This window comes from Rattus norvegicus, chromosome 7 (genome assembly GCF_021556685.1).
Source record: "Rattus norvegicus strain SHRSP/BbbUtx chromosome 7, alternate assembly SHRSP_T2T, whole genome shotgun sequence".
Lineage (NCBI taxonomy): Eukaryota > Metazoa > Chordata > Mammalia > Rodentia > Muridae > Rattus > Rattus norvegicus.
The window spans coordinates 85,293,542-85,307,874 of record NC_141540.1 but is presented as its reverse complement, the minus strand read 5'-3'; the positions used below and the strand labels follow the sequence as shown (position 1 = coordinate 85,307,874).

The window sequence follows — 14,333 nt, the reverse complement described above, 5'->3', positions numbered from 1 at the left end:
ACAGATATAACAAGAACAGCCAAAAAGAACTTTGAACTGCATTCCTTTCCCCTAATCTATGCCTAGATCATTCTAAACCTGTAAGATTTAATCTCCCACTTTTACAGTTTTAAGCATGCAAAAAAGTATTTTTAATCTTTTTATAAAAGCATAATTTTTTTATTTTTGAGGTTATACTTCTGTTAGAGTATTTCTACCCTTTTATTTGTCAAAATCCTATATAGCTCTCACTATTCTTCTCCAAATTCACGCTTCCTTTTCATTAATTCATATTGTATGCGTGTATATACACACATATATTCCTGAACATGACCTGCTCTGTCTGCATAAAGTTATTTATATACATATTTTCAGGGCTGACTGTTTAGTATTGGGCACTATTTGGTATGTTCTTCCCTGGTAAAGACAATTTATCCCAGTCTTAGCAGTCCTTAATTGCCTGTAGATTTTTGTGCATTGTTGAGGCCTTATGGGTGGTTGAAATTTCCACAATGACTGTGCCTATATTCAGTTAGCACAGTGGAATCTAAAGAAATGTACCATTTCATTTTTTTTCAATAAAGTCACACAATTTTACAAAAAGATATTAGGGATTGGTTTTCCTCCACTGGTATAGCTTTGCTGCAGCCACTTCAATAAAAACACTTCTTGGGGCTACAGAGATGGCCCAGCTGATAAAGTGACTGCTATAAAAAATATCTGTGAACCGAGAAAACTGAAGCTAGAAAGCTTTGAGGAAATTTATCTGAGTTCCTAAAGTTCAGCTAATATTTTTAAACTAAGAATATATGTCAGTAATAATTTTTCTTCCAGATATAGAAACTTGCCATCCTCAGTTCTGGCAACTTACCTGGATATGTGGCTTTGAGGACATGTGGTTTGGGAGGAGTCTTGCAGTATATAGTATTTTCTGTGACATTCAAAATGTCACAGGCTTGGCCTACACAAAAGCAAAATATAGAACTTTTACAAACAGGCTTTTGAATGCAAAACAACCAACCTATCTTAAAACCCTTTTTAAAGTTTTTATTAGATTTATTCATTTTAATTTACGTTTGTTTTGCCTGAGTGTGTGTTAGCCCACAACATGCTTGCTTGATGTTTGGAAAGCTCAGAAAAGGGCATCGGATTCCCTGGAACTGGAGTTATTAATGGTTGTGAACCACCATTTAGGTACTGGAAATTAAATCTGATCTCACTGTGAGCGCTTCCCCCCCCCCCCCCCCGGAGCTGGGGACCGAACCCAGGGCCTTGCGCTTCCTAGGCAAGCACTCTACCACTGAGCTAAATCCCCAACCCTCGCATAAGCTATTCTTAACACCTAAACAATCTCTCTAGTCCTAGAAATGCTATTTTAATGAAAAAAAAAACTATAATCAAATGGCAAAGTTAGGACTATTATTCCCCTCATATATTCTCCAGCAGGCTTGTAATTCACCAGCTTTTACACTTCCCCAAAAAGAAAAATATTTCCTGGCAACAGAACAAATCTGAGAGGTAGAAATTTTCATTATTTCTGAGAAAAATATGGGAAAAAAGAAGATAAAATTACAGTTAAGTAAAAACATGTCATCTCGGGATCCAAAGGAAAGCCTTCACATTTGCTTTTCTACTGAGAATTAAACACGAAAGAGGTTCAGATTGTGTGAAGGTAGAGGATTCTCAATGATCTCAAATGGAAACTCGGTACCTTCATGCAAGTTCTTCAGCAATTTATAAATGGTGTTTTAATGGGTAGACCTCAAGCAAAACAGGCAAGCGTCCCAGGAGAAACACTAACACTTCCGTGTAAACACACTTGCACTGCACTTGGCAGAAGAGCCTATATTTTAGAGTCTAGCATATGCCTCACATAAGGCCAGTCCATGCTGAGTATTTTCTTTTTTTTTTTTTTTTTTTTATTAACTTGAGTATTTCTTATATACATTTCGAGTGTTATTCCCTTTCCCGGTTTCCGGGCAAACATCCCCATCCCCCCTCCCCTTCCTTATGGGTGTTCCCCTCCCAACCCTCCCCCCATTGCCGCCCTCCCCCCATAGTCTAGTTCACTGGGGGTTCAGTCTTAGCAGGACCCAGGGCTTCCCCTTCCACTGGTGCTCTTACTAGGATATTCATTGCTACCTATGAGGTCAGAGTCCAGGGTCAGTCCATGTATAGTCTTTAGGTAGTGGCTTAGTCCCTGGAAGCTCTGGTTGCTTAGCATTGTTGTACTTTTGGGGTCTCGAGTCCCTTCAAGCTCTTCCAGTTCTTTCTCTGATTCCTTCAATAGGGGACCTATTCTCAGTTCAGTGGTTTGCTGCTGGCATTCGCCTCTATATTTGCTGTATTCTGGCTGTGTCTCTCAGGAGCGATTTACATCCGGCTCCTGTCGGTCTGCACTTCTTTGCTTCATCCATCTTGTCTAATTGGGTGGCTGTATATGTATGGGCCACATGTGGGGCAGGCTCTGAATGGGTGTTCCTTCAGTCTCTGTTTTAATCTTTGCCTCTCCCTTCCCTGCCAAGGGTATTCTTTTTCCTCATTTAAAGAAGGAGTGAAGCATTCACATTTTGATCATCCGTCTTGAGTTTCGTTTGTTCTAGGGATCTAGGGTAATTCAAGCATTTGGGCTAATAGCCACTTATCAATGAGTGCATACCATGTATGTCTTTCTGTGATTGGGTTAGCTCACTCAGGATGATATTTTCCAGTTCCAACCATTTGCCTACGAATTTCATAAACTCGTTGTTTTTGATAGCTGAGTAATATTCCATTGTGTAGATGTACCACATTTTCTGTATCCATTCCTCTGTTGAAGGGCATCTGGGTTCTTTCCATTTTCTGGCTATTATAAATAAGGCTGCGATGAACATAGTGGAGCACGTGTCTCTTTTATATGTTGAGGCATCTTTTGGGTATATGCCCAAGAGAGGTATAGCTGGATCCTCAGGCAGTTCAATGTCCAATTTTCTGAGGAACCTCCAGACTGATTTCCAGAATGGTTTTACCAGTCTGCAATCCCACCAACAATGGAGGAGTGTTCCTCTTTCTCCACATCCTCGCCAGCATCTGCTGTCACCTGAGTTTTTGATCTTAGCCAATCGCACTGGTGTGAGGTGAAATCTCAGGGTTGTTTTGATTTGCATTTCCCTTATGACTAAAGATGTTGAACATTTCTTTAGGTGTTTCTCAGCCATTCGGCATTCCTCAGCTGTGAATTCTTTGTTTAGCTCTGAACCCCATTTTTTAATAGGGTTATTTGTTTCCCTGCGGTCTAACTTCTTGAGTTCTTTGTATATTTTGGATATAAGGCCTCTATCTGTTGTAGGATTGGTAAAGATCTTTTCCCAATCTGTTGGTTGCCGTTTTGTCCTAACCACAGTGTCCTTTGCCTTACAGAAGCTTTGCAGTTTTATGAGATCCCATTTGTCGATTCTTGATCTTAGAGCATAAGCCATTGGTGTTTTGTTTTTTTTTTTTTTTTTAATTTCACATTTTTTTTTTATTAACTTGAGTATTTCTTATATACATTTCGAGTGTTATTCCCTTTCCCGGTTTCCGGGCAAACATCCCCCTCCCTCCTCCCCTTCCTTATGGGTGTTCCCCTCCCAACCCTCCCCCCATTGCCGCCCTCCCCCCATAGACTAGTTCACTGGGGGTTCAGTCTTAGCAGGACCCAGGGCTTCCCCTTCCACTGGTGCTCTTACTAGGATATTCATTGCTACCTATGGGGTCAGAGTCCAGGGTCAGTCCATGTATAGTCTTTAGGTAGTGGCTTAGTCCCTGGAAGCTCTGGTTGCTTGGCATTGTTGTACTTTTGGGGTCTCGAGCCCCTTCAAGCTCTTCCAGTTCTTTCTCTGATTCCTTCAATAGGGGACCTATTCTCAGTTCAGTGGTTTGCTGCTGGCATTCGCCTCTATATTTGCTGTATTCTGGCTGTGTCTCTCAGGAGCGATCTACATCCGGCTCCTGTCGGTCTGCACTTCTTTGCTTCATCCATCTTGTCTAATTGGGTGGCTGTATATGTATGGGCCACATGTGGGGCAGGCTCTGAATGGGTGTTCCTTCAGTCTCTGTTTTAATCTTTGCCTCTCCCTTCCCTGCCAAGGGTATTCTTTTTCCTCATTTAAAGAAGGAGTGAAGCATTCACATTTTGATCATCCGTCTTGAGTTTCGTTTGTTCTAGGGATCTAGGGTAATTCAAGCATTTGGGCTAATAGCCACTTATCAATGAGTGCATACCATGTATGTCTTTCTGTGATTGGGTTAGCTCACTCAGGATGATATTTTCCAGTTCCAACCATTTGCCTACGAATTTCATAAACTCGTTGTTTTTGATAGCTGAGTAATATTCCATTGTGTAGATGTACCACATTTTCTGTATCCATTCCTCTGTTGAAGGGCATCTGGGTTCTTTCCATTTTCTGGCTATTATAAATAAGGCTGCGATGAACATAGTGGAGCACGTGTCTCTTTTATATGTTGAGGCATCTTTTGGGTATATGCCCAAGAGAGGTATAGCTGGATCCTCAGGCAGTTCAATGTCCAATTTTCTGAGGAACCTCCAGACTGATTTCCAGAATGGTTTTACCAGTCTGCAATCCCACCAACAATGGAGGAGTGTTCCTCTTTCTCCACATCCTCGCCAGCATCTGCTGTCACCTGAGTTTTTGATCTTAGCCAATCGCACTGGTGTGAGGTGAAATCTCAGGGTTGTTTTGATTTGCATTTCCCTTATGACTAAAGATGTTGAACATTTCTTTAGGTGTTTCTCAGCCATTCGGCATTCCTCAGCTGTGAATTCTTTGTTTAGCTCTGAACCCCATTTTTTAATAAGGTTATTTGTTTCCCTGCGGTCTAACTTCTTGAGTTCTTTGTATATTTTGGACATAAGGCCTCTATCTGTTGTAGGATTGGTAAAGATCTTTTCCCAATCTGTTGGTTGCCGTTTTGTCCTAACCACAGTGTCCTTTGCCTTACAGAAGCTTTGCAGTTTTATGAGATCCCATTTGTCGATTCTTGATCTTAGAGCATAAGCCATTGGTGTTTTGTTCAGGAAATTTTTTCCAGTGCCCATGTGTTCCAGATGCTTCCCTAGTTTTTCTTCTATTAGTTTGAGTGTGTCTGGTTTGATGTGGAGGTCCTTGATCCACTTGGACTTAAGCTTTGTACAGGGTGATAAGGATGGATCGATCTGCATTCTTCTACATGTTGCCCTCCAGTTGAACCAGCACCATTTGCTGAAAATGCTATCTTTTTTCCATTGGATGGTTTTGGCTCCTTTGTCAAAAATCAAGTGACCATAGGTGTGTGGGTTCATTTCTGGGTCTTCAATTCTATTCCATTGGTCTATCTGTCTGTCTCTGTACCAATACCATGCAGTTTTTATCACTATTGCTCTGTAATACTGCTTGAGTTCAGGGATAGTGATTCCCCCTGAAGTCCTTTTATTGTTGAGGATAGCTTTAGCTATCCTGGGTTTTTTGTTATTCCAGATGAATTTGCAAATTGTTCTGTCTAACTCTTTGAAGAATTGGATTGGTATTTTGATGGGGATTGCATTGAATCTGTAGATTGCTTTTGGTAAAATGGCCATTTTTACTATATTAATCCTGCCAATCCATGAGCATGGGAGATCTTTCCATCTTCTGAGGTCTTCTTCAATTTCTTTCCTCAGTGTCTTGAAGTTCTTATTGTACAGATCTTTTACTTGCTTGGTTAAAGTCACACCGAGGTACTTTGTATTATTTGGGTCTATTATGAAGGGTGTCGTTTCCCTAATTTCTTTCTCGGCTTGTTTCTCTTTTGTATAGAGGAAGGCAACTGATTTATTTGAGTTAATTTTATACCCAGCCACTTTGCTGAAGTTGTTTATCAGCTTTAGTAGTTCTCTGGTGGAACTTTTGGGATCACTTAAATATACTATCATGTCATCTGCAAATAGTGATATTTTGACCTCTTCTTTTCCGATCTGTATCCCTTTGATCTCCTTTTGTTGTCTGATTGCTCTGGCTAGAACTTCAAGAACTATATTGAATAAGTAGGGAGAGAGTGGGCAGCCTTGTCTAGTCCCTGATTTTAGTGGGATTGCTTCAAGTTTCTCTCCATTTAGTTTAATGTTAGCAACTGGTTTGCTGTATATGGCTTTTACTATGTTTAGGTATGGGCCTTGAATTCCTATTCTTTCCAGGACTTTTATCATGAAGGGGTGTTGAATTTTTTCAAATGCTTTCTCAGCATCTAATGAAATGATCATGTGGTTCTGTTCTTTCAGTTTGTTTATATAATGGATCACGTTGATGGTTTTCCGTATATTAAACCATCCCTTCATGCCTGGGATGAAGCCTACTTGATCATGGTGGATGATTGTTTTGATGTGCTCTTGAATTCGGTTTGCCAGAATTTTATTGAGTATTTTTGTGTCGATATTCATAAGGGAAATTGGTCTGAAGTTCTCTTTCTTTGTTGTGTCTTTGTGTGGTTTAGGTATAAGAGTAATTGTGCCTTCGTAGAAGGAATTCGGTAGGGCTCCATCTGTTTCAATTTTGTGGAATAGTTTGGATAATATTGGTATGAGGTCTTCTATGAAGGTTTGATAGAATTCTGCACTAAACCCGTCTGGACCTGGGCTCTTTTTGGTTGGGAGACCTTTAATGACTGCTTCTATTTCCTTAGGAGTTATGGGGTTGTTTAACTGGTTTATCTGTTCCTGATTTAACTTCGATACCTGGTATCTGTCTAGGAAATTGTCCATTTCCTGAAGATTTTCAAATTTTGTTGAATATAGGTTTTTATAGTAAGATCTGATGATTTTTTGAATTTCCTCCGAATCTGTAGTTATGTCTCCCTTTTCATTTCTGATTTTGTTAATTTGGACACACTCTCTGTGTCCTCTCGTTAGTCTGGCTAAGGGTTTATCTATCTTGTTGATTTTCTCAAAGAACCAACTTTTGGTTCTGTTGATTCTTTCTATGGTCCTTTTTGTTTCTACTTGGTTGATTTCAGCTCTGAGTTTGATTATTTCCTGCCTTCTACTCCTCCTGGGTGTATTTGCTTCTTTTTGTTCTAGAGCTTTTAGGTGTGCTGTCAAGCTGCTGACATATGCTCTTTCCTGTTTCTTTCTGCAGGCACTCAGCGCTATGAGTTTTCCTCTTAGCACAGCTTTCATTGTGTCCCATAAGTTTGAGTATGTTGTATCTTCATTTTCATTAAATTCTAAAAAGTTTTTAATTTCTTTCTTTATTTCTTCCTTGACCAGGTTATCATTGAGTAGAGCATTGTTCAATTTCCACGTATATGTGGGCATTCTTCCCTTATTGTTATTGAAGACCAGTTTTAGGCCGTGGTGGTCCGATAGCACGCATGGGATTATTTCTATCTTTCTGTACCTGTTGAGGCCCGTTTTTTGACCAATTATATGGTCAATTTTGGAGAAAGTACCATGAGGAGCTGAGAAGAAGGTATATCCTTTTGCTTTAGGATAGAATGTTCTATAAATATCCGTTAAGTCCATTTGGCTCATGACTTCTCTTAGTCTGTCTACATCACTGTTTAATTTCTGTTTCCATGATGTGTCCATTGATGAGAGTGGGGTGTTGAAATCTCCCACTATTATTGTGTGAGGTGCAATGTGTGTTTTGAGCTTTAGTAAGGTTTCTTTTACGTATGTAGGTGCCCTTGTAATTGGGGCATAGATATTTAGGATTGAGAGTTCATCTTGGTGGATTTTTCCTTTGATGAATATGAAGTGTCCTTCCTTATCTTTTTTGATGACTTTTAGTTGGAAATTGATTTTATTTGATATTAGAATGGCTACTCCAGCTTGCTTCTTCTGACCATTTGCTTGGAAAGTTGTTTTCCAGCCTTTCACTCTGAGGTAGTGTCTGTCTTTGTCTCTGAGGTGTGTTTCCTGTAGGCAGCAGAATGCAGGGTCCTCGTTGCGTATCCAGTTTGTTAATCTATGTCTTTTTATTGGGGAGTTGAGGCCATTGATATTGAGAGATATTAAGGAATAGTGATTATTGCTTCCCGTTATATTCATATTTGGATGTGAGGTTATGTTTGTGTGCTTTCATTCTCTTTGTTTTGTTGCCAAGACTATTAGTTTCTTGCTTCTTCTAGGGTATAGCTTGCCTCCTTATGTTGGGCTTTACCATTTATTATCCTTTGTAGTGCTGTATTTGTAGAAAGATATTGTGTAAATTTGGTTTTGTCATGGAATATCTTGGTTTCTCCATCAATGTTAATTGAGAGTTTTGCTGGATACAGTAACCTGGGCTGGCATTTGTGTTCTCTTAGGGTCTGTATGACATCAGTCCAGGATCTTCTGGCCTTCATAGTTTCTGGCGAGAAGTCTGGTGTGATTCTGATAGGTCTCCCTTTATATGTTACTTGACCTTTTTCCCTTACTGCTTTTAATATTCTTTCTTTATTTTGTGCGTTTGGTGTTTTGACAATTATGTGACGGGAGGTGTTTCTTTTCTGGTCCAATCTGTTTGGAGTTCTGTAGGCTTCTTGTATGTCTATGGGTATCTCTTTTTTTAGGTTAGGGAAGTTTTCTTCTATGATTTTGTTGAAGATATTTACTGGTCCTTTGAGCTGGGAGTCTTCACTCTCTTCTATACCTATTATCCTTAGGTTTTATCTTCTCATTGAGTCCTGGATTTCTTGTATGTTTTGGACCAGTAGCTTTTTCCGCTTTACATTATCTTTGACAGTTGAATCAATGATTTCTATGGAATCTTCTGCTCCTGAGATTCTCTCTTCCATCTCTTGTATTCTGTTGGTGAAGCTTGTATCTACAGCTCCTTGTCTCTTCTTTTGATTTTCTATATCCAGGGTTGTTTCCATGTGTTCTTTCTTGATTGCTTCTATTTCCATTTTTAATTCCTTCAACTGTTTGATTGTGTTTTCCTGGAATTCTTTCAGGGATTTTTGCGATTCCTCTCTGTAGGCTTTTACTTGTTTATTAATGTTTTCCTGTGCTTCCCTAAGTGTGTTCATGTCTTTCTTGAAGTCCTCCAGCATCATGATCAAATATGATTTTGAAACTAGATCTTGCTTTTCTGGTGTGTTTGGATATTCCATGTTTGTTTGGTGGGAGAATTGGGCTCCGATGATGGCATGTAGTCTTGGTTTCTGTTGCTTGGGTTCCTGCGCTTGCCTCTCGCCATCAGATTATCTCTAGTGTTACTTTGTTCTGCTATTTCTGACAGTGGCTAGACTGTCCTATAAGCCTGTGTGTCAGGAGTGCTGTAGACCTGTTTTCCTCTCTTTCAGTCAGTTATGGGGACAGAGTGTTCTGCTTTCGGGCGTGTAGTTTTTCCTCTCTACAGGTCTTCAGCTGTTCCTGTGGGCCTGTGTCTTGAGTTCACCAGGCAGCTTTCTTGCAGCAGAAAATTTGGTCTTACCTGTAGTCCCGAGGCTCAGGTTTGCTCGTGGGGTGTTGCCCAGGGGCTCTCTGCAGCGGCAGCAACCAGGAAGACCTGTGCCGCCCCTTCCGGGAGCTTCAGTGCACCAGGGTTCCAGATAGTCTTTGGCTTTTTCCTCTGGCGTCCGAGATGTGTGTGCAGGGAGCAGTCTCTTCTGGTTTCCCAGGCTTGTCCGCCTCTCTGAAGGTTTAGCTCTCCCTCCCACGGGATTTGGGTGCAGAGAACTGTTTATCCGGTCTGTTTCCTTCAGGGTCCGGCGGGGTCCTGCTGCTCCTGGGCCCTCCCCCACGGGAGCCCAGAGGCCTTATACAGTTTCCTCTTGGGCCAGGGATGTGGGCAGGGGTGAGCAGTGTTGGTGGTCTCTTCCGCTCTGCAGCCTCAGGAGTGCCCACCTGACCAGGCAGTTGGGTCTCTCTGTCACCGGGTCTGGGAGCAGAGAGCCATGCTGAGTATTTTCAATACAACAATCATAGTCTATAAAAAATTTGAACAAGGAGAATGCAGAAGTAGATATTTGCCAAGAATCCTTTGATGGTCTGGAATATTTAAACTTCAGATACACCATTTTGGCAGTGTCATGGATTCCCATCCTTAAAAGGTAGCAAAGAGCTTGAAAATAGGGCTAGATCATGGAATGTATGTGCCCAGTGCATGGGCAGATATCTGTCCTCTGCCTATCATGTAACGATGTCATTGTAACTCACATCTGGGTGGGAGGAGCCTCACCATTACATTGATCTAAGACCCCTTAATAGCTGTGTCGCTCCTTTGCCCAGGAGAGATCTAGACAAGTGACAGCGATCTGTCAGCAGAAAATCAAGCTCCATTTGCCTTTATAAAGAGGTAGCATATTAATGATGTTCCCAAGGCCAATAATACCAGTAATCAGTGTTAATGCCTGAACAGTATAGGAAGGGCTTTGGAGTTTCTCTAAATGACATCTAAAATCTCCCATTATTAGCAAACTCATTGGAAGGTAAGTGCAGCTTAAAAAGGATGTTTAAGAGAATGTCCTGGAGGGGTGTCTGCATCTGTGTTGAGGAACTGGAGGATGGCAGCCAGAATACTGCTCTCTGGTGCCACTTGGAGCTCAAATCCCAGTCAAACAGGGTTACAACAAGAAGAATGTTATGCTACAGAACCAAAATTATTGAAAATGTCCAGCTTTAAATAGAAAACAGCTATGGTGAAAAGGCAAATTCCATCCAAATTGCCAAACAGGTGGGATTTGTTCTTATAAAGTAGTACAATAAAAAGTATTTTAAAAATACCTCCAACTAGCACTCTCACTGGGAGATCAGTCTGATCGAAGAACTGCCCATGTATTGTCAATATGGTGCCACCTTCTGGGCTGCCCTTAGACGGTGAAACCATCGCGACCTCTGAGGAAGAACAGCACATTTTTGTAGAATGTTGCAAATGTCACACATTAATCCAATTTGTTTTATTTTTTTACAAAGATTTCCATATATCCTAGTCAGCGTGTCTAACACAAGAAAGCATTAGAGAGCTCAAATGGATTTCAAATGAATTAATTCAAACTTTTGTTGGTGTGGTCCAGCAAAGAGTCTGACAGCACAGCTCTGATGGAGTCCTCAGAGGTGGAGAGTGACTGGTACTAAAGAGATCCTGGCACTCAGAAGTTTGAGAAAAAGAATAGAGAAAATCTGAGTTGAACACAATCAGCTCAACCCCTCCTCACCATGAAGGATGCACAATTAAAGTTAAGGGACTTCTCTTCCCAGAGGATCTTGAGAAAAACATATTTGTAGAGCAGCACTGGGTTTGGCTGGCTGTGATTATGTATAACGGGTGGGCCTGTTACTCAGCAGCCAGGACTGACCTTGAGCTCACTGCAAAGCTCCAGCCTCACCTTCTGAGCCCCAGGATCACAAGGAGGTAATATGTTAGCCATTGGACTTACAGCTGATAAATTCTCAAAACTTATATTTAACTACGGTTATCTCCATATATGTATTATAAGTATATACATATACGTATTACAGAAAGGTTTAGCTATACTATTAAAACAGCCCAGTTTAAGACATACAATAAATCATTTGTAATTGCTTCCATAAATATTTTTCTTCTTATATTTACATATAATCTGTAATATTTAATACAATGAAATCGAAACCCCATGGGAGAGAGAGCTGATCGCCCATAAGTGTGGGAAATCCTGATACTGCAGGGCAGGAAAGACCGCTACTTCTGCCCACCTTTGCCCACATCCTTGGCCCAAAAGGAAACTGTATAGTGCCTCTGGGCATGGGAAGATTGGAGCAGTCAAGCTGCAGGAGCACTGTGGTCCAGACTGTGCTGGGATCTGAAAGGACCCGGTCAAACAGCTCCTTGCAACCAAATCCCGTGGGAGGGAGAGCTAGACCTTCAGAGGGGCAGACAAGCGTTAAAAACCAGAGGAAAATACTCTTCCCACATTTCTGACTCTAGAGGAAAACACCTAGTGCCATCTGGGCCCCCTGCACTAGGAGGGGACCTAGGAGAAGTAGGGGCAGTTCCTTCTGGATGCAGCCCACAGGGAAAGCCAGTAGACAGGAACAACCACACACTTGAGAGGAGAATACTCTGTTCCCACAACTGGCTGAAAGAAAACAGGAAAACAGGTCTACAGCACTCCTGACACACAGGCCTATAGGAAGGTCAAGTCACTGTCAGAAATATAAAACAAGGTAACACCAGGGACAACCTGGTAGTGAAAGGCAAGTGCAGGAACCCAAGCAACAGAAATCAGGAGTACATGGCATCACCAGAGTCCAATTCTCCCACCAAAGCAAACACTGAATATCCAAACACACCACAAAAGCATGATCTAGATTTAAGATCACATTTGATCATGATGATGAGGACTTTAAGAAAGACATAAAGAACTCACTTAGAGAAATGCAGGAAAGCACAAGTAAACAAATAGAAGCCCTTAGAGAGGAAACACAAAAATCCCTTAAAGAATTACAGGAAAACACAATCAAACAAGTGAAGGAATTGAAAATGGAAATAGAAGCAATAAAGAAAGCACAAAGGGTGACAACCCTGGATATAGAAAACCAAAGGAAGAGACAATAAACCGTAGACATAAGCATCACCAACAGAATACAAGAGATAGAAGAGAGAATCTCAAGAGCAGAAGATTCCATAGAAATCATCAATACAACTGTCAAAGATAATGTAAAACGGAAAAAGCTACTGGCCCAAAACATACAGGAAATCCAAGACACAATGAGAAGATCAAATCTAAGGATAATAGGTATAGAATAGAGTGAAGACTCCCAACTCAAAGGACCAGTAAATAACTTCAACAAAATCATAGAAGAAAACTTTCCTAACCTAAAGAAAGAGATGCCCATAAATATACAAGAAACCTATAGAACTCCAAATAGATTGGACGAGAAAAGAAATTCCACCCTTCACATAATAGTAATAAAACACCAAATGCACAAAACAAAAAAAAATATTGAAAGCAGTAAGGGAAAAAGGTCAAGTAACATATAAAGGCAGACCTTTCAGAATTACACCAGACTTCTTACCAGAGACTATGAAAGCCAGAAGATCCTGGACAGATGTCATACAAAACCTAAGAGAACACAAACGCCAGCCCAGGTTACTGTATCCAACAAACCTCTCAATTAACATATATGGAGAAACCAAGATATTCCATGACAAAACCAAATTTACACAATATCTTTCTACAAATTCAACCCTGCAAAGGATAATAAATGGTAAACCCCAACACAAGGAAGCAAGCTACACACTAGAGAAAGCAAGAAACTAATCTTGCAACAAAACAAAGAGAAGAGAAGCACACAAACATAATCTCACCTCCAAACATGAAGATAACAGGAAGCAACAATCACTATTCCCTAATATCTCTCAACATCAATGGACTAAATTCCCCCAATAAAAAGACACAGATTAACAAACTGGATATGTAACAAGGACCCAGCATTTTGCTGCCTACAGGAAACACACCTCAGAGAAAAAGACAGACACTATCTCAGAGGGAAAGGCTAGAAAACCACTTGGCAAGGAAATGGTCTGAAGAAGCAAGCTGGAGTAGCCAGTCTAATATCGAATAAAATTGATTTTCAACCAAAAGTCATCAAAAGAGATAAAGAAGGACACTTCATATTCATCAAAGATGAACTCTCAGTCCTAAATATCTATGCTCCAAATAAAAGGGCACCTACATACATAAAAGAAACCTTACTAAAGCTCAAAGCACACAATGCACCTCAAACAATAATAGAAGGAGATTTCAACACCCCACTCTCATCAATGGAGAGATCATGGAAACAGAAATTAAACAGAGACTTAGACAGACTAAAAGAAGTTATGAACCAAATGTACTTAACATATATTTATAGAATATTTTATCCTAAAACAGAAGGATATACCTTTTTACCACCTCATGTTACTTTTCCCAAAATTGACCACATAATCGGGAACAAAACAGGCCTCAACAGTTACAGAAAGATAGAAATAATCCCATGTGTCCTATCAGACCACCACAGCCTAAAGCTGGTCTTCAATAACAATAAGGGAAGAACGCCCCTATGTACATGGAAGTAGAACAATGCTCTACTCAATGATAGCAAGGTCAAGGAAGAAATAAAGAAAGAAATTAAAACTTCTTAGAATTTAATGAAAATGAAGGTACAACATACCCAAACTAATGGGACACAATGAAAGCTGTGTAAGAGGAAAACTCATAGCTCTGCGTGCCTGCAGAAAGAAACAGAAGAGAGCATATGTCAGCAGCTTGACAGCACACCTAAAAGCTCTAGAACAAAAAGAAGCAAATACACCCAGGAGGAGTAGATGGCAGGAAATAATCAAACTCAGAGCTGAAATCAACCAAGTAGAAACAAAAAGGACCATAGAAAGAATCAACAGAACCAAAAACTGGTT

General features: G+C 40.5%; 1 protein-coding gene across 2 annotated transcripts in view; it reads right to left on the bottom strand.

Annotated features, from left to right (window-relative positions):
- Positions 1-14,333, bottom strand: part of Pkhd1l1 (PKHD1 like 1) — a 175,994-nt gene that overhangs the window by 134,978 nt on the left and 26,683 nt on the right. For both annotated transcript variants that reach the window (XM_087557314.1, NM_001034931.2), the window contains 2 exon segments: positions 10,682-10,792; positions 851-940 (listed from right to left, as the gene is read on the bottom strand). In XM_087557314.1, the coding sequence (XP_087413440.1) occupies positions 851-940; positions 10,682-10,792 (201 nt within the window).